At 51.5% G+C, this 18,394-nt stretch overlaps 7 protein-coding genes and 1 non-coding gene across 8 annotated transcripts; 5 read left to right on the top strand and 3 right to left on the bottom strand.

Annotated features, from left to right (window-relative positions):
• Positions 1–5: 5 nt before the first annotated feature.
• On the top strand, positions 6–1,638 carry K460DRAFT_321640 (uncharacterized protein; the record flags this gene model as incomplete). Its single annotated transcript, XM_040930487.1, has 6 exons — positions 6–107; positions 355–459; positions 530–702; positions 750–866; positions 913–1,064; positions 1,113–1,638. The coding sequence occupies 6 exons, from the start codon at positions 6–8 to the stop codon at positions 1,619–1,621; spliced, it is 1,158 nt and encodes a 385-aa protein (XP_040783524.1). The 3' UTR covers positions 1,622–1,638.
• Positions 1,639–2,161: 523 nt separating this feature from the next.
• K460DRAFT_370940 (uncharacterized protein) lies at positions 2,162–3,367 on the top strand. Its single transcript, XM_040934251.1, has 5 exons — positions 2,162–2,264; positions 2,324–2,363; positions 2,415–2,492; positions 2,549–2,656; positions 2,707–3,367. The coding sequence occupies exons 1-5, from the start codon at positions 2,259–2,261 to the stop codon at positions 2,997–2,999; spliced, it is 525 nt and encodes a 174-aa protein (XP_040783523.1). The 5' UTR covers positions 2,162–2,258; the 3' UTR covers positions 3,000–3,367.
• Positions 3,368–3,606: 239 nt separating this feature from the next.
• On the top strand, positions 3,607–5,092 carry K460DRAFT_370939 (Aldo/keto reductase). Its single transcript, XM_040934250.1, has 4 exons — positions 3,607–3,860; positions 3,915–4,225; positions 4,288–4,551; positions 4,605–5,092. Exons 1-4 carry the CDS (start codon positions 3,809–3,811, stop codon positions 4,968–4,970), a joined length of 993 nt encoding a protein of 330 aa, XP_040783522.1. The 5' UTR covers positions 3,607–3,808; the 3' UTR covers positions 4,971–5,092.
• A 466-nt stretch (positions 5,093–5,558) lies between these two features.
• Positions 5,559–6,927, top strand: K460DRAFT_380717 (uncharacterized protein; the record flags this gene model as incomplete). The annotated part of the gene is made up of 2 exons (XM_040935284.1): positions 5,559–6,084; positions 6,140–6,927. 2 exons carry the CDS (start codon positions 5,559–5,561, stop codon positions 6,925–6,927), a joined length of 1,314 nt encoding a protein of 437 aa, XP_040783521.1.
• Positions 6,928–7,473: 546 nt separating this feature from the next.
• On the bottom strand, positions 7,474–8,524 carry K460DRAFT_294988 (alkaline ceramidase-like protein; the record flags this gene model as incomplete). The annotated part of the gene is made up of 4 exons (XM_040929525.1): positions 7,474–8,198; positions 8,264–8,324; positions 8,375–8,387; positions 8,454–8,524. The coding sequence occupies 4 exons, from the start codon at positions 8,522–8,524 to the stop codon at positions 7,474–7,476; spliced, it is 870 nt and encodes a 289-aa protein (XP_040783520.1).
• A 360-nt stretch (positions 8,525–8,884) lies between these two features.
• Positions 8,885–8,998, bottom strand: K460DRAFT_t66. Its single transcript has one exon. It is a non-coding gene; the product is annotated as a tRNA-Pro (tRNA).
• Positions 8,999–10,392: 1,394 nt separating this feature from the next.
• K460DRAFT_436509 (general substrate transporter) lies at positions 10,393–12,947 on the top strand. The gene is made up of 7 exons (XM_040938411.1): positions 10,393–10,689; positions 10,738–11,079; positions 11,127–11,266; positions 11,330–11,569; positions 11,750–11,980; positions 12,012–12,331; positions 12,388–12,947. Exons 1-7 carry the CDS (start codon positions 10,565–10,567, stop codon positions 12,592–12,594), a joined length of 1,605 nt encoding a protein of 534 aa, XP_040783519.1. The 5' UTR covers positions 10,393–10,564; the 3' UTR covers positions 12,595–12,947.
• Positions 12,948–12,955: 8 nt separating this feature from the next.
• On the bottom strand, positions 12,956–15,205 carry K460DRAFT_410347 (uncharacterized protein; the record flags this gene model as incomplete). Its single annotated transcript, XM_040937365.1, has 1 exon — positions 12,956–15,205. One exon carries the CDS (start codon positions 15,203–15,205, stop codon positions 12,956–12,958), a length of 2,250 nt encoding a protein of 749 aa, XP_040783518.1.
• Between the last annotated feature and the right edge of the window lie 3,189 nt (positions 15,206–18,394).

Below are 18,394 nucleotides of genomic sequence, written 5' to 3'. Positions count from 1 at the left end.
TCAATATGGCGGCGGCAACGCCTGACGAGAAGGCACACTGGCCTCAACCTAATTTTGCGAACCCTGAAAACCGCCATGGGCTCGTGATTGGACTCACGGTGCCGACAGTGAGTCTGGCAATCATCTGTCAGTTATCCTCTACGCCCTCTAGAGTCCTGATAGGCTGTCACTCAAATGAGCTCTATCTCCATAATCAGCGGCTGACTACTTCACTATCGTAGTCCTCATCGTCAGATATTATGGAAAAGGGTTGTTGAGACAGATTTTGGGCTGGGATGATCTTCTCATGTTGATTGCAATGGCAGGTCATCAATCTCACTCATTTGCCTTTAGCACGACTGATCGTCTTCCCAGATGTTCGCCATTCCCGTATCAATTTTCCCATTGGTATGCCTCAATCTCGGACTCGGACTGCATATTTGGGACCAGAAGCCGGAATGGCACACCCCATACGCGAAGGTGTGTGCAAAGTGCGACTTGAACACTGCGGCTGTCACTCCGTATTTAGAACCAGGCTGACATATTCAAGATAAGCTACGCGGCCGATATCCTATTTCCATTGGCATGTTCATTAACCAAGATCTCCTTGTGTTTGACATACCTGCGATTGTTTCCCAATCGTTCGAACAAGATATTCTGCTACAGCATGGTTACCTTTGTGACTATGTACACAGTAGCATGCTTCTTTCTATCTCTATTTCAGTGAGTATGGGTTTGTTCGATTACGATACTTGATTTAACAGGTGCAGATGCCAACCTATCCGTGGCTTTTGGAATAGCGATGTTAAGCAAAAATGCATCAACATGCGACTTTCATTTGTCGTTATTGCCGCATTGAACAGCTTTAGCGACTTTGTCATCTATTTGTGAGTGCCGTGGGGAGAAATTGGGTAAGCTGGGCTAACATTTCAGGTGGCCTGCAAAACCTTTGTGGAGTCTGCAATTGCCTATCAAGCAGCGGCTTGGTCTCATCTTCCTCTTCTCCATCGGTCTCCTTGTTTGCATCGCAGGTGTTCTCAGGATGTACTTTCTTGAGATGTACTTTGAATCGTCTGACCTCAGCTGTAAGTCCCCATAGTCGCTTTATAGAGCACCACTCACTCAAAGACAAGGGACCGCTTCCCTTATCTGGTGCGCCATGATCCTCGAAATGAACATGGGGATCATCTGCGGCAGTCTCTCTGGTGTAAAGCCCGTCATGGCAGTAATGTTTCCCGCTCTTTTCGGAAGCTCCTACAAAACGAGAAGCGGTGGCACACGACCAACATATGGGCGAACCGGTCGATCGACTAGAAACGAGTCCTTTGCTTTCAAGCCACTTTCAGACCTCTCCAGCAAGTCTCGCGACCGGAGGATCGAGGACGTCTCCATCGACGCGATCAACAAGCCCGAGGGCAAGGAGCACAGGAACTTCGCATGGGCGAGTTCAAGCGGCAAGCTTGCGGCTGATTCGAGCGTCCCTGCAAACGCGATTGGAGTGCAGCAGGTCGTCACCGTTGAGGAAGAAGATTCGGGTAATATGACACCGCATAGTGAGAGGGACACCAGGGTAAATGGTCTGTCGGACGCAGGGAGCGAAGAATGGATTATAGATACTCGCCCCAAGGCTCATGGGACATGAGAAATGGATAAAAACGGATACCCTTTGTTGTATTGTATGTAGCGATTTGCGGATATAGGTTTGCTTTGTGCCTCGATAATCCATCAACTTTGGTCTCAGACGTAAGCCGCTTATGACAGGGTGATGTAGCTCGTCTCGGGACTTTATGCTTCCTGGAACAAATGTTTACAGGTCCTGAGCTAATCGAAACAAAACTGATAGCGCACATACACGCCTCTCAATTGCTTGAAAGGTGTTGTTATAGCTCATTAGGGCATGTTCGCATGTCGAGCTCTTGCGACTGCACCGAGTGGCCTACTGGACCGTCATGCCTACCTCATCTCACTAGAGAACGCCCCAAATCCAAGGTGGCAGTGCGGCTCAAGCCCTCCCGCGGACCAATTCAGAAACATTGCTCGCAAGCAGGTTAGACATGAGCTGGAGCCTTCCAAATTAGGCGAGTTGGCATGCCGCACTTTCCTGATCGCCATGGATGACGTATGTAGCCCTTACGGACATATTCCAGGTACCACCTCAGTTCACAGCCCACCAACCACCCAGAGTCTCTGCTCCTTTTTCCATCAAACACAAAACGAGCTTATTACTCTTCATCGGCCACTCTAAACATCAATTGACCCCTTCTGAAGCTCCCATCAAGATGGATGTGCGTTACCCTTCGCGTGAGCTGCAACGAGCACCAGAGGAAGCTGACGATGTGAACAGGTTTACTACTTCTACAGCTACGGCACTGCCGCATGGCTCGGTAAGCTCCCGTATCTTGGCTGAGGCTTCGAAAGTGCTGACCATGATGCAGCTACGCAAGCCGCCCCTCTCGTCGCATCGCCGACGATGATTGTCGCTTTGCTCTCCCCAGAAGTCCGCGAGGCAACCAGTACGTATAGCTATAGCGCATTTTAGATCGCTTGTAGAGACTAATGGTCTATACAGCTCTCGAGGTCTACTTTTCCCGCACGCTCGGGTTCACGCTCCTCACGCTAGGCATATTGACCGTCTTGCTCACGGGGTCGGTCCCGCTGTCCAGTCGCTTATCTGAAGGTAAACACTCAGCCTAGCATACCGCACACAATGGCTGACCAGAATTCTAGGAGCGACAACATCAGCGGCTGATCCGAAAGCGCCTTATGCCCTCCCAACGCTCACCATAACTGCCATCTTCCACGCTGCCTACGCCTTCTATGGCTACGGCATGTGGACTGAGACTGGCGTCATCTCTTTCGGTTTGGGAACGATCGGCTCAGGCTTCCTTAGCGCGGTTGCGCTCTGGTGCATTCTGTTTGCGAGCAGCGATGGCAGGATCAGCAGGAAGACGGGTGCGGACAAGCGAACCAGTGGGTTCCCGTTCAAGAACAGCGAGGCAGACAAGAGGAAGGGTCGCTAGAGCAGTCTTGATTGCCGGATAGCAATGGCTTATTTGATACTTGGTGTCATTTGGTCCGCGACTGAGGCAATGGACGCTGCGATCTCAAAAGTTATGATCGCAGGGATGACTGGCTGGATCCTGGTGGATTGACAGCTGTATGCGCGGACTAAATATAGCCGGAGTACAAGCTACATATGATCAGGCACTGGGTTGGGGCAGCGATGTATATTACTGTAGCAGAATTTCATTTGGTAAATCCACATGCTTCGCCGCCGGCTAGTGTTTCCATCGCAATCCGTAACAGATTGTACGTGCAGGTACTTCTCATATTTGACTACGCTTTCTCCGACCATAGCTTTCCATAACCGTTCACGCTCGCCCCAGCTCAATCTAGTTAACCCATATTTATCACAATGCAATTAACACCAAGTACTAAGCAGCCCCAACCATATACATGCCTTGTCCTATCTCCGTCAACAGCATACAAAGCGGATGAATATTTGGCCCGCATCCTTCAATCCAGCTCTTGTACGAATTGCTGGCCACCCTAGTGGGCCGGCGGAGTTAAGCAAGGGTCCGAATATGCGCAGCGATGGACCATGACGTTGTCAGTCCGCTTTCCTTCATTTTTTGCCAGAGCACTGGTCGTAGTGGATGTTTCGGGCCCGAGAGTGTTATTTAGAATTATTTAAATAAAGACATCGAGTCTTTGGGTAGAAGGCATCTCGAGTAGTGATCAGTTAATGATATCATTAGAGCATTCTGTTCATTCTTCCTTGCCCCACCAACCTACCGAACTTCACAACAACTCCATAACATCAAGCACCATGCCGAAGCTCACAGGCAAAGATGTTGGCGAAGTAGGCTACGGCCTAATGGGTAACTCCTCCTAGCACTAATTATGGTCTGCTCATACTAATATCACACCAACAGGCCTCACGTGGCGCCCAAGCCCACCGTCGCAGGAGCAGAGCTTCGAAGCTATGCACACTGCGCTCTCCCTCGGTGCCAACAATTGGAATGGCGGCGAACTCTACGGCAGTCCTGAACGCAATTCTCTACACTTACTTAATGAGTACTTCACCAAGTATCCTAGCGACGCAGACAAAGTTGTGCTTTCGATTAAAGGAGGGCTTGTGCCGGGTCAAATGAAACCTGACGGCAGTAAGGCAGGTGTGCAGAGGAGCATTGATGAGTGCTTGAAGCAGCTGGATGGGAAGAAGTTCCTTGATTTGTTTGAATGTGTGAGTAAAATGTCATGTATGCATTGGCTGTGAGACAACGCTGACTTCAAATCTTCTCTCAGGCGCGCGTCGATCCTCAGGTCCCAATTGACGAGACAGTCCGCTATATCGCAGATTATGTGAAGGCAGGCAAGCTAGGCGGCATCAGTCTCTCGGAGGTCAGCGCCGCTTCGATTCGCAAAGCGCATACCGTGCACCCAATATCGGCTGTTGAGGTTGAATTCTCGCTCTGGGCGACAGATATTCTCGAGAATGGCGTTGCGGCGACGTGCGCAGAGCTTGGTATCCCAATCATTGCCTACTCGCCTCTGGGGCGCGGCTTTCTTGTAGGCATTTCACTGTCAAGCCCAACAAACCCATGCTAACGGTGTAACGCTAGACGGGCAAATACAAGAAGCACAGCGACCTAGAGTCTGACTCGATACTGCATCACTTCCCGCGCTTCCAGCCCGATGTCTTCGACGAGAACATCAAGCTTCTGAATGCGGTTGAGGGTATTGCAAAGGAGAAGGGCGTCACACCAGCGCAGATAGCACTCGGCTGGATACTCGCACAAAGCGGCACCAAGGGCCTGCCAACGATCATCCCAATTCCCGGCGCTACGACGTCTGCGAAGATCGAGGAAAATGTGAAGCCGGCGAAGCTTGGGGAGGAGGATATGAAGGCGCTGAAAGAGATTTTGAACAAGTTCCCAGTGGTAGGCGGGCGGTACCACGAGACTGCGCAGGCTTTGCTGTTCGCATAGTGCTAGCATATAGCAGATCTATTGGCAATGCATGTCAGCAACGACGCAGGCAGAATAGCAGGTGGACATGTAGTTGAAAAGATCGGAAATCAGAGATAGTGTAGTGTATAGAGTACTCCGCATTCGAAGTCGCCGTGAAGCAAAATCGTTGGAATTGCAGAACTCTTATTTGATTCATCAGAATAGGTAGGAGATGGGGAAATGTAGAGCTTACCTCATATGTCAGCGTAGTTAGGGAGCCATGTAGCTGTTAATAAAGCCTGTCTGAGGCAGAATCGACCTGAGAAGCATGATACGAGCGTTGCAGCTAGAGATAGCATTCCAGTAAGCCACAGAGCTTTGTTCTACGAGCAAACCATATGAAGATGTAATATTCGCTCGAAATTAATGTGTGCTGTCGAAAGAAAGAGCGGAGGAGTGTAAGCATGGAATGCCAAAAATGTGCGACGGAAGCTAAAGACGCCGTGGCCCATGCACCTCCTCCAGCAGTCGGACGCGACTGGAGCTCACGACCAGACCCATGCCTTCCTCTCTTACCTCCCCTGCGCCAACCCTCTACCGCCATCGAGCCTGCCCACCACTGCCATCATGGACTCGCCAGGCTCAGATCTCTCAGACTATGCCTCAGATGACTTCCCCGAGGATGTCAAGGGCCGCCATCACAGCATGGAGCCCACCCCGGACGACCACGACCACGACCACGACCTCGACCAGCGCCCCAACAAGCGGCCACGCCTGAATCTGCGCCAGCCCTCGTCTCCGCCAGCCCACATCAACATCATGCCTCCAGGCGAAGATGAGGATGTTTCAGAAGACACCGACGGCTCGGTGCCCGCGTCGCCCAACCACCACCCGGGCATGTCGCAAGACGACGACTTTGGCCAGGACCAGGTGACGATGTGCAAGTGGGAAGGTTGTCAGGCGGGCGATCTACAGAACATGGACAACCTAGTCGAGCATCTGCATGACGACCATATTGGGACGCGGCAGAAGAAGTACAGCTGCGAGTGGAGCGATTGTACGCGCAAGGGCATACCGCATGCCAGTGGCTATGCGCTGAGGGCGCATATGCGGAGTCACACGAGGGAGAAGCCCTTCTACTGCACATTGCCAGGTACATTCTTCTTCTCCTTGTCCCTTAGTTGACCCAGCGTCTAACACAGCAATAGAATGCGACCGCTCCTTCACCCGTTCCGATGCTCTAGCTAAGCACATGCGCACCGTTCACGAAACTGAAGCCCTCCGCCCTTCCGATCCCGTCCCTAAACACCACTCCTCCAACCCCTCCAACAAGTCCCAGCGCTTGAGACTCGTCCTCAACTTCGACGCCAAGAAGCCTCACGACAAAGGTTCCACGCCCGCCTCTCCCTCCTCACATTCTCATGCGCCCAACAGCGCAACAGGCCCACCCGCGCCCCCTTCAGACGCCGACTACGCCCACAACAATGTCACCTACTTCCAAGATCTTGCGAGTCCGAATGCGCCGATAATGGTGCAGTTTCCGCCCGACGTAGATTTCACGCCTGAAGAGCTTCGTCTACCCGCGCCAGAGCTCTTCAAACTCCTACGCCGGCAACTGAACTGGGCGACCCAAGACGGCGAAGAGCTCCGCGCAGAAGCAGAACACCTGGAGCGCCAGCGCAAAGAGGAGTGGGAGGCCAAGGAATTATTGGTCGAGAATCACATGGAAGCCCAAGCCGCATATTATGAGCGGAGACGGAGGGATCAAGGACTGCCAGCCGAGCTTGAAGGATTTCCACTTGTGCAGGAGGATGTGGGGCCCTCTAGGCAACTAAAGCTCGCGCCAAAGGACGGGAAACTACCTTGGTGGCGGGAGGATGCTCAGTCGCATGGACAAGCGGACGCGCTGGATATTAAGGAGGACTTGTCTGGCAGTAGACCACTACCGGCAGACATCAGGCACGAGGAATCGAGGCCGCAACTTCCGGTGGCTTAGGGACCGCCATTTGTTTGCGCCCCTCTCCTCACACAGAAGCGCGGTCCATGGCACCCTCGGAAACATTCACGTCGCGATCCTCGTCTAATCCGTGTTCCTGGTCGCCTGTTATGCACGAAAGACTCCTATAAGCGGCTAGGGAAAGGGCAGAAACAGGTTTTGGGAAGAGACGAATGCAGGGCTGTTGTAGAAATGCGCAGAGCAGAGAAGAAACGGGACGACGAGGTTCTAGGGATTATTTGGCAGGTCAGAGGTATGGCTGGGTATCATCGTCATAGGCCTTGGGAATTGTGATGATCCTGTGTATCATTGCGAGGAGTATAGGGGTTCAAAGATACCATATCAATTCAGGCTTTCATACGGAACTTCTTTCTATTCGTTCTGTGTGCGTGTTATAGAAGCTTACAGTTGCCTCGTGCTCAGATTTCTCAAGCATTTCAATGCACTTTTCAGCCCTGAATACGGGGCTTTGGATTGGAATTCGGCTTTTTTGGCATTTTCATTAACGAATATGCATACTCGATGCAGCTCAACTATAATAACCCTCTACTGGCCTTTCTTCACCTCCCTCCTCTCCACGCCATCCAGATCTCTAAGTACTGCTTTGACAGGCCACACGAACCCCTCTTCCAACCGTCCTGTCGTACCCTCCTCAATGGTGACCAGATACTCGACAAGTGCCATGCCTACATACGCGCCAGTGCCCGTCAAAATATGCCACCAGCCATGCAGCTCGAAGAGAAAGCCCCACGGAAGCCCAATATAGTGCTTGAAGGCAGTGACGTAGCCGCAGAGATGAAAGTCAATATTCCAAAGGAAGTAGCCAAACAAGCCCGAGGAAATGCCAAACGTAGCCATCCGACCTAGCTTCTTCCTACTCTCTTCGCTCTTGACTTGCTTCTTGATGAGCGCTCTGGTCTGCCGTGAGACAAGGAAGATCATGAAAGCAAACGTGATTTCGTGCACGTAGATTTCGTCCGCCCAGCAGTGGTAGATGGAGATTGGGACCACGGTGCCGAGGATGGCGAGCGTGTAGGTGCGGCGCTGGGCGGGCGTTGCTTGGAAACAGAGGAGTTGGTGCAGGATCGCGCCGACGGCCAGGAACATGCTTAGGTCGTCGCCCATCTGGCTGTGGTATTTCAGGGTGGCGTGGAACCAGGCTGATAGGAGGCCAACGCCAATGAGGCCCCAGTAGGGGAACGTTAGCGTGGAGAAAAGGCCACTGTCGTGTTTACGCTGGATTCTGCGGAGGCCGTGGACACCGTAGATGACTGATATTACATGTGAGCATTGAGCTGCGGCTTCTACAAGTCAAGCATAGTGTTGTAAGGCATACCGTAAGTTGCATTTGTCAATGTGTTCACAAACTCGGCAATGTACGTCGTGATGTTGTAATCCTTGAAGTCGGTAAGCTTTGCATCCAAGATCTGCTCGCCATGGCGCGTACCTCTTCACAGAAACTACACTAGGTCAGTCAAGCTCCTACATTGAACGCCTTGGCAGGTACCGTTTCGACGCGAACTTACTTGTGGTTGGATGTGACTGGGCCCCAGGCTCCGACTCTGGGCGGCTCTGGGTAGGGCCATCGTAGCTGCATATTTTTCTTAAAATATTGAGACTACCAAAGGAGTTTTTATTGGATGGTGTGAGGTTGTAAAATGTCTGGATATGTTTCGAGACGGAATGAGACTTCACACGTGGCGCGCTGTTCCAACGGGGGATGGCCTCAATTGAGGAGCAAATGTGCGTCTAGAGCGAAGTAAATGATAAGAATGAGCGAACGTCCAAAAAAGAGAGGCTTTATATGAGGCTTGCTGTAGCTTTTGTATACTTGGCATATGTACCTGCCCTGTGTCCATCTCCCGGTATGACGTGCATCTCGCCACGCGCCCAATCAAACGCGTGATTAGCACATGCGTTGTGCGTCCTGGGAGAGCGTGCAAAAAGTGCAAAAAACGGGTCCTGCCGCGACTCGAACGCGGGGCCTCTCGCAAATGTGCTTAGAGTCACGTGGTGTTTGAAGTCACGTGACGACCCCTAAGCGAGAATCATACCACTAGACCACAGGACCGGTGCTTCGAAAGCTGAGTGCTTTGAAGTTTGATGGAGTGTTGAGAAAATGGTAGCAAGATATAGTTGTAAGATTTGACTTTGGCGGAGTGGAGCACGATGTGTGGGTACGGTGCCAGTCATGCCAAAGAGCGCTAGAGTGCGGGAAAACGGCTGGACGAAGGCGGTGAGAGTGGGTACAACACCCCAAGGTTGTATTGCACATTTCAGCGCGGAAAAGACTGATTTGTCGGAGTGATTGGTTTATTAGGTAGAAGTGAGAAAACAAGAATGAGCGCTGGTCGCTGGATGGCTGAGAGACGCCTTACATGCTCGTGCTAGGGAATCTGATGACGCCAACACTTGGACTGCAGAATCGCGAAGCTCAGCCATACTATATGTTATCATATATTTGGCGTTTCATTCCACTCCACCACTCCACCAGGTTTGCAAAGTACATGAGATAGGATAGGACAAGATTGCTGTGTTTGTCCAATTGTTTGCCAACCAATTCCAAGGCAAAGGTCGCAACGCGCTGACCACGCCCATCCCGCGATTTTAGTCAAATTGATCATATCAAAACTTTCCCATGACTTGCCAAGAGAGACAGCGGAAGTGAGCAGGCTTGGAGGACTTGGTAGAGTGGAGATGCACGAGCCTGTGCATGGCGTTGGAACTCCACCAGGATGCGGGTTGATCACGCCGAACCACCCCCGAACAGCCTCGCTCAAAGCCGAATGAAGCATCGAACGCCGAATACGAAGGTGCTGTTTTGTGAAAACTCCGTAATCAGATGCGCTTCACTTCTGGTTCTGCCCGAAGACCTTCGTAAACATATATACGCCTGATCCGCGGTTTTCAACCCCTATAGTTCAACATGTGTTTTGGGCCTCGCAACCATCCGACAAGCCACACTACAACTCTGAAATGCACCACGACAGCCCAAGCTTCGGGCACTTGGGCGTACTTGATGGAAGAGATGACTGAGCTGATGGTAGAAAAAAGTGCCAAGTGGACCCCCCGGGATGCAGATCTTCATCAACGTGAGCAAGCGGATGTACTGTCACATTCGGCAATTATGGTAGTGTTGCCATTTCAGTATAACGGTGCTGCAGTGGATTACGCACAATTGGGCATGGTAGCACTCGGCGAGGGAGCCGTTGATTCAAGAGCCTGTCGGGCGCGCGCCACTTCCAGCGCCATTGCGGGTGAGGAGACCTCCACAAGTCTTATGCGTGATTAACTCCACCCCACGATCGCCAGATGTGATATCCCACCAATCGATACCGTTCGTGAGCTGAATCGTTACATCATACTCCGTTGACAAGGATGCTATCACCGCTTCAAGTTCAGTACCAAGAGCTTTGAAACCAGATGATTACTAGTCCGTCTCGGCGTGCTCCATTTGCCAGCCAACGGTGGACCCAGCGTATGGAGTGCCCTACACCGAGGAGAAGGCTTGATATGTCTGGGATGACATGTTGATCTTCAATAGCTTATATTTGAGCCTCGCCCCCGCGAACGAGGTTTGAAAGGTCAAACGATTACCGTCTACGCGTTAAGCTCTGGAGAGCACCCATCCAACAAGATGTTTGACAAGTTCCCCAAGATCTATAATGTTTATTTCCTGGCCATTATCGCCACCATGGGTGGCATGCTGTTTGGTTTCGATATTTCATCCATGAGTGCTATCATCGGAACCACGCAATATCGGTATGTTCGACAATGTAGACAAACGCACACATACTGATCATGTTACAGTACTTACTTCAACAACCCCTCGGGTGTTACTCAGGGTGCCATTGGCTCTGCTCTTGCTGCAGGCTCAGTCGTCGGGTCCATCATGGCGGGCCCGGTTTCTGACAAGTTCGGTCGCCGAGATTCTCTCATGTTTGCTTCCCTCTGGTGGCTCGTTGGAACCGCCCTGCAGGTTGCCACAAATGGCCGAGCAATGCTGATTGCTGGTCGGGTCCTCAATGGTGTTACTGTTGGTATCACCTCGTCTCAGGTCCCAGTGTATCTCGCAGAGATCTCGAAGCACTCCCAACGTGGTGCCATTATCATCATCCAGCAACTAGCTATTGAGTGGGGTATTCTTATCATGTGAGTATGGCTGGCGACTGCAACAAGCTCAAGCTAATTAAATAAAGGTACTTCATCGGTTATGGCTGCTCATTTATTCCCGGAGAGACTGCCTCCTTCCGCACGGCATGGGGCATCCAGTTCGTCCCTTGTGTGTTCTTCATGATCGGGCTGCCGTTCTTGCCAGAATCACCACGTTGGCTTGCCAGTAAGTGACTTTGGTGTACGAATTGCATGTGAGATATATACTGACTCGTATCTCAACCTCTAGAGGTCGATCGCACAGATGAGGCTATATTCATTCTCGCCAACATTCAAGCCGACGGCAACCTCGAGGACCCCTACGTCATCGCCGAATACGAAGAAATCATCACAGTTTTGACAGCCGAGCGTTTGGCTCCCAAATCATGGAGGAAGTTCGTCTACAACGGCATGTGGCGACGAACTCTGGCTGGCTTCTCAGTGCAGGCATGGCAGCAGCTCTCTGGTGCGAACGTGATGACGTACTATTGTTGATCTATTCAAATGAGATGTGATTCAAAACTATCTGATAGAGAAGGTGTCTACTTATAGACAGAAAGAACGTCTGCTGCGCGTGACGCTTGCTACTACTACTGAAGTTTGACTGTCTGAGACTTGATTGCCTGAGACTTGACTGCCAAGCTGCTTGTCTCAAACAACAACTATGTAGTATATATATTTTCGATGGCCGGCCTGGAAGGCAACATCAACCTCATCTCCTCCGGTGTGCAATATGCACTATTCATCATCTTCTCCTCTATCATGTTCTTCTTTGTCGACAAGATTGGCCGAAGAACTCTATTGGTTTGGGGAGCCATTACCATGGCCTTCTGTCACTTTGTCGTCGGTGGTACTCTAGGCGCGAACTACACATATATACCTAGTAAGTGTATATCAAAAAGTTGCCATATCAGCGTGCTAATATATCCCAGATGGTGTTAACGGCGACAAGAATGTTCAAATGCTTGTGAGGGGTGCTCCAGCGAACACTGTCATCGCCTTCTCCTACCTCTTAATCATCCTCTACGCCCTGACGCTGGCGCCCATCTGCTGGGTCTACGCCGCTGAGGTGTGGTCACTTGAGACCCGTGCCTGGGGAATGGGTATCGCGGCCATAGGCAACTGGTTGTTCAATTTTGCCATTGGCTTGTTCATCCCCCCTGCGTTCCAGAACATCAGATGGGGGCTCTTCGTCGTATTTGGAGTTCTTTGCCTCCTTGCTGCATGCCAATTCTGGCTCACATACCCTGAGGTAAGTTACTCGCAGTTCTGTGAAATGATTTCTACAATTGCTGACCGGCCATATAGACTTGCGGCAAGACCATTGAAGAGATCGAGGTCATGTTCAGCAACGGTGGACCCCGCGCCTGGCAGACTAAGAAGGGTCACTCTCGTGTTGAACAGGAAGCCTCGACTATTGCTACTGCTCAAGCTAAGGGTGAGGCGAGGGCTAGCATTGAAAATGTCGTGGCGCAGTCTAAGGGGGGCCATGACACAAAGACAGAGGCGGTCTAGACTTACTTTCCTGTTAGATATGGCGTGTGAGAGCGATGGAGTCCGAACGTAAAGGGGAGTTTTATCCGTGAGACACGATAGCATGCTATTGAATAGAAGGACTTCGTTGTCTAGACTACTCCAATCGGTGATGGATATGAAATTTATGTCTTCTATGGAACTGTTCGCACCATCTTTGTTGTCCACCTGCCCCGAATTGAGGCTGGTCGTGATTGACACGTCAAAGTACAGAACAATGAACGCCCAACGCATTCCCTCTATAGTTATGCAACGTAGCTCCACCGTCTCAAGTAAAAATAGGTTACACAATCAAAGTAACGTAACTGTAACAGCTTGGATGCCCTAACAATCTAAACTCGCACTATTCTTCAAACCTCTCCCAGCCATCCTTCTTCACCGACTCCTGATACCGTGCCTCATCTTCTTCTCTCCTCTTCTGTTGGTCTTTGCGGAACTGCATCATAATCCCCTCACGCTTCTCGATCCCAAGTGGCAAGTGGCAGCGCGGAATTCTCGGGCCCTCGTCTACTTTCCTAGGACTTGTGAGCCAGAGTAACGAGGACGAGGAGGCAGAGTCGGTCAAGGAAGCAGGAGAGCCTGCGTCCGAGGACGCCGTGTCCACAAGTGTAGGTGCAGAGCTACCGGTGATCCACGCCTTTCCCAACCTCGCAATGTTCTTCTCTCTTCGTTTATTTGCATCCATTAGTCTTCCCACTTCGTCTTCTAGTCTCGCCTTGGCTCGCTTCGCCTGTCCGAACATGTCGTTTGTGGTCTGTAGTTCCCTTTCCAAAGTGTGGACTTTTCTCTGCAGGCCTTCAATTTGCCAGTGATCGGGGTCGTGTGTCTTGTCGTGATACTCCTTGATGTAGAAGGATATCTCGTTTTGCTGATTTTGGATGTGTTCTTCGAACCCAGCTGCGCGGATATCGCGCTCGTACTTTACGAGGTCGTATTCGTTTTGCCACTGCTGTGCTCTAGCCTGGTGCTTCTTGACGTGTTCGCGCAGCACGGCGTTTTCGTCTCGTGCTCTCGTGAGATCGATCCAGAGCTCTCGATTCTTTCTTTCAAGATCTGGCTGGTAATACTTCTCGGCCGTCTCTTTGAACTTTTGGAATCTTGCTTCTACAGCCTTTCGCCTTGCTCGCTCATCTTCGAACAACTTCTTGAATGTGTCTCTGTCGGTTTGCCAGGCTGGATTCTCTTCGGCCATGTCAACAAGTGTATCTTTTCGTTCTCTTTGAGCTGTGGGTTTCGCAACAGCAAGGTCGGATTCTCTACTCGAAAGAAGGCTTTGGAGCTCTAGGTTTTCTGTTTGTAGAGACTGTATAGTGCTGTGGAACCGTTGTACGAGCTGAACAATATTCGAGTGAAGAGCATTAGGAGTATGGCCAGAGTTGACTAGACTTTGTACAAGGCCCTCGAACGCGTTCCAGTCAACGGTCGTGCTTCCAGACAAAGTCTGAACCCCCTGATCCATAATGCTACACACATGTTCTATGTTCATTCGTATCGTTCCAAGAGTTGCACTTGAAGTTTCACGTTCTGCCTCTGCTTGATCAGCGCGAAGGTTCGCACTTATGAGTTCTGCAGATTTCATGTCGAGCTCCTGGCGCATGACTGCGATGTTTGTCTCCAGGTCTGTAATTGCCGCCCGAAGATTCTCACTCTCCAGTATGGCCGTTTCACGAGTCGGCGAATCCTGTTTTCTCAAAGTATGCTCTATTTTCTCATTCTGCTTTGCCATGGACGCCTTTGTATGAGCAGCAAAGGATGATGTGTGTGCTCGAGGGGGAACTCTCCTCGCTAACCCAAGCTTCATCTCATGCTGTAATTCAGCGTTCTTCTCCTTGACCATGTTCTTGACCAGGGAGAAATATTTCATCTCCTCGCGTGCACCGCGTTCCCATGGCACTGTAGGTGTCGGCGCTGCATACTCCTTTCCCCAATGTTCGTTGGTGGACAACCTGGTGTTGTCATTCTGATACTGAATAGTACCGCGCCCTGTATCTGAGACATGGCTATCACCAGCTGCTCGAAGTTCATGCTCACTAGTTTCTCTTGTGCTTGTAGAACCAGGACTATCCTTCGAGTTATAGGAGAACTGGTGCAAAGTATCGACAAAGCCACTCTGCCCTTGCCCAGCTGTCTGAGGTGCGGGATCTGAGCTTCCTGATACCCTAGTCCCATCCGCAAGAGTATCGTTCCGAAAATCACTAGATAGCGAAGGCGAGTGATGTGAGCAGCCTGCCATGTGTACCTGTTCCTCAGGATTCGAAACGCTTTGGCGCTTCTTGGAGCTGGAGCTGAATCGACTACCAGAGCGGCCCTGGATTCTCTGCATTTCAAAACCTGCCCATTCATCCTTTGGTGTTGGAGTTGGTAGATCACCGAGATCTTTGCTCTCCATAGAGTGTCTAATAAGAGATGTGATTTGTGGTATGCGAGACCCTGTAGGACTGGTAGGACTTGGAGGCTTGCTGGTAGTAGTCGGCGATGTTGCTTCCGCTCTCTTCGGATCCTGGTTATCCGTAGTCAACGGTCGTGGATTTGCTTCGCGTGAAACCTCGACTATCGGTGAATCCCGACCTTGCATCCTCTTCTCGTGTACCATGCTTGGCGGCGGCATACGTCCGACTCGCTATTGGGTTATCAAGGCTGGGCGTCAGAGAGAGAACTAATCCAGGGCACGCGTGGCGTCGAGCTACAAGGCCTTGCAAGCCGTTGCAGTTCAGCAACTTCTCTTTTCAGCATTATCACTTCATTATCTCTTACACGTCCATCAAAGACTTTCCAGGAACCAAATCCAAACCACAGAACCAGATAAAGACGAACCCGGCAAGTCTTTGTTCGAGGCACTGTTGTATAGCCTCCACTGTTCCGCAACCGTGGAGCCGGGCTCTTTGTCTGTCTCGGATCGAGAAATCGCTGCGACCCCGCATTCCGAGTGAAGGAGAGCATCTCGTACCGGTTTCATCTGAGACGTCCCGAATAACTCGGAACAACCGAAAGAGCCGTAAATAGACTTGTAAATATCAGGGGTAAGCGAATAGACTCTGATATCATCACGTGTTATAGGTTGTAGTTCCTCTATTACACTATCAACCGGTCTTAGAAAATGCTGGCGCTGGTTTTGGAGTGTGCTGTGAGACTGAGGTTTTGCTTTCTGCCATCTAGAACTACGGCTGGGAAAAGTGAGTGTGATGTGGCAGACATGAAGTAATGATGAGTACACTGCACAGACGGCGCGAGAGGCCCGGGGTCCACACAGTAGATTCCCCAAGACTTCGATGTGTAGTTTGGAGGCGAATCAGAATCGCAACTACATCGTCTCACAATCACGCTTCAGACTGGTTAGCGGACGATTAACAGCTGAAATTCAGATCACTTGACTAGCATCACCTTCTGTGGAGCACTGACCAGCGCAGGGCGGGATAGTGGCTCCATCCAGCCGTTGGCCTACTGTACGTGCTCCGAGTAGTGTACCAGATTTATCGAGTCGCGAAGCCGCATTAGGCATATGCTCATGGCGTATTCGCGACCTCGGATGTTGAGATAGTTCTTGATAGGCGATTAATATACATACTCTCTGCTCATCGCGACAGGTGTTATCAAGGGCAGATTGGGTGGTAGAGGAGGCGAAGTCAGTCCAGCGAAGATGGTGATCTAGGCCAGACTATCGACGGCAGTCCCGTGCCACACCATGGTACCGTGGTGGGGACTGCTGCTGATGTGGGGTATGTCGCTAAACCACTCCTCCTGCGAACACAGAAGTCTGACATGGAAGCCTAGCGTCCGCGGAGGATATCACGGAACACTCCATCAGCCTTGGCGAACGGATTACGAGTGGTTCAGAGGGGTATCGATGACGGATGGTACGATGCTGCAAGAGGCACGGACAGGTCTGGTCCCGAAGTGGCCAAGACTGTTGATGGTAGCGCCAATGAGGGCTCGACGGTTTGGCTTTGCGAGTGGTATCATGGTATTGGGATTATTAAAACGCGAATTGACGCTGTCACATGGCGATGGCCAGTGAGGGGGCGGACATGTTGCCAATCTGAGTGACCAACATATGGTTCAGTGAAGGGCGTCAGCGAGTGTTTGGGTCTGATTGCGCGTTCGCTCGCTCAACGAGTCTCTCGGCGTCGGTGAACCACCTGCTCTATTCGGAAGTGTCACTAGAGAAGCCAGATGTACTGCCTGAGATTGGTTTCTGGATCTTGTGAGAGACTGGGCCATGCTGGTAGCGCGCTTGTCTTGAGATTGAATGTCTCAGAACCCGCAATTGCAATCGAGGCCCTACCCTAGAGACATGGCCATGACTGACAGGCAAATCGTGCTCACTGCAGTCGTTGCGCGCTTGTTCAAACCAATCAATGTTGGATTTTGAGGCTCGGTCAAGCATGGTTACACCAACATGGAGATTGTCTGGTTGTCAACCCAAAAGGGTGCTAGCGCGCATTCCACAGGCAGGTCCGCAGCACCCATCTTGAAACGATCCGCCGGAAGCAACCGAGATTCTGCTGCATGCAACATGCAGGACCGTACCTCGTCGCAGCCTGTCATGAGCATGGTGTAAAAAAAGTTTAGTCTACCATGCCGGGCTTTCCAATCGCTGCGAACAGACGAAATTGGCGCATCAGTCAATCAGACTCATAGCCCCCCTGTGGATGGACAAAGTGCCCATTCCTTCGGGATTTGTTGGCCGCCGCTTTTGTGCTGCGCTGCGCTGCCTGTTGGAAGATGGCCCAGGGACAAGGAGACTGAACAACTGAACAGTCTGATGTGTGCTCGGTAGGCGTTTCACATGTTGTTGAGGCACGGCGTAGCGGTGGACCATGTGGTGTTGCGGCTCAGCCTTGCCGAGCTGCAAAAGCTGTCAGGGTGGGTGCTGACATGAATGTGATGCAGCCATCCGGAAGCAGTAAGCTTGGGCCAAGTTACGTATCCATGGGATGGGAGGAGCCCTGGAGGAGAAGGAGGAGGAGGAGGAGGAGGAATTTGCTTCGTCTGCTCCTCAACTCCAACGCAGTACGAGAGAAGAGTGGTCGTGTAGCGAGCGCCCTTGCCCAGTGGCTATTACAGAGGATGAGCCAGCAGCCCTGCGGATAGGGTTGGCGCCAGGAATGCAGCCCTTGATCTCGTGATTCAGCACGTTCTCCAAGGGTCGCCGCAACGGCTGAGGTACTAGAAAGCCTGTGGCGTACTACTACGGCGAGGATTCTATGCACATGACTGCTGCAAGCCACTGGACAGGCTTGATAAGATCGGCAGACGGGCGCTGTTGGGTACAAGTTCCTGTGCAAGGGCGTCCGGGGTGGGCGTAGCTCCCGATCGTGGCTGTCTGCTATCGAGGGGCTGAGGGCGTCGTCTAACCCCACAGCTTGAGCGACAGGATATTTTCGACTTGGAGACGGCGAACGGACCAGCGGGCTAAGTTGTTGCATCATCTTATACGCTCCATTTCGGGTGGGGGGCTCCCCTCGTCCAAAAGCAGCGCGACTTCCCAACGTGGCAAGCGCGACAGGACATCCCTCTTTGTCCGTGTTCAGACGACTATGTGAACTGCACTATACGTGAGCAGTCAACTTGGTCGCTTAGTAGTCGCTACAAGTACCCTCTGAAGACTGACTCCTAGACAAAGAATCAACTTTCGCCCATTTACCTCCCACGCAATCGCCCAAGCTGCCCCGGTGACAAAGAGCGGAGCCGATACACTAAAACCCGACTATCCAGCTGTGTCTGACATCCGAATTTGTGTTGTAGACTTGTCCACCTTGATTGTCCGCGTACCAAAGCATTG

Source organism: Cucurbitaria berberidis, assembly GCF_010015615.1.
Source record: "Cucurbitaria berberidis CBS 394.84 unplaced genomic scaffold K460scaffold_6, whole genome shotgun sequence".
In the NCBI taxonomy this organism is placed as follows: Eukaryota; Fungi; Ascomycota; class Dothideomycetes; order Pleosporales; family Cucurbitariaceae; genus Cucurbitaria; species Cucurbitaria berberidis.
Note: the sequence above shows the minus strand (reverse complement) of the source record. Positions and strands in the feature narration are given on the sequence as shown.

Bases quoted from the DNA above. Each gene is read 5' to 3' on its own strand.
- K460DRAFT_370940 (XM_040934251.1), top strand. The intron at 2,364-2,414 runs GTAAGCTCCCGT...ACCATGATGCAG, and splicing joins CGGCACTGCCGCATGGCTCG to CTACGCAAGCCGCCCCTCTC. The intron at 2,493-2,548 runs GTACGTATAGCT...TGGTCTATACAG, and splicing joins AGAAGTCCGCGAGGCAACCA to CTCTCGAGGTCTACTTTTCC.
- K460DRAFT_370939 (XM_040934250.1), top strand. From the start codon at position 3,809: ATGCCGAAGCTCACAGGCAAAGATGTTGGCGAAGTAGGCTACGGCCTA. The intron at 4,226-4,287 runs GTGAGTAAAATG...ATCTTCTCTCAG, and splicing joins TCCTTGATTTGTTTGAATGT to GCGCGCGTCGATCCTCAGGT. The intron at 4,552-4,604 runs GTAGGCATTTCA...GTGTAACGCTAG, and splicing joins CTCTGGGGCGCGGCTTTCTT to ACGGGCAAATACAAGAAGCA.
- K460DRAFT_436509 (XM_040938411.1), top strand. From the start codon at position 10,565: ATGTTTGACAAGTTCCCCAAGATCTATAATGTTTATTTCCTGGCCATT. The intron at 11,080-11,126 runs GTGAGTATGGCT...AATTAAATAAAG, and splicing joins GAGTGGGGTATTCTTATCAT to GTACTTCATCGGTTATGGCT. The intron at 11,267-11,329 runs GTAAGTGACTTT...CTCAACCTCTAG, and splicing joins ATCACCACGTTGGCTTGCCA to AGGTCGATCGCACAGATGAG.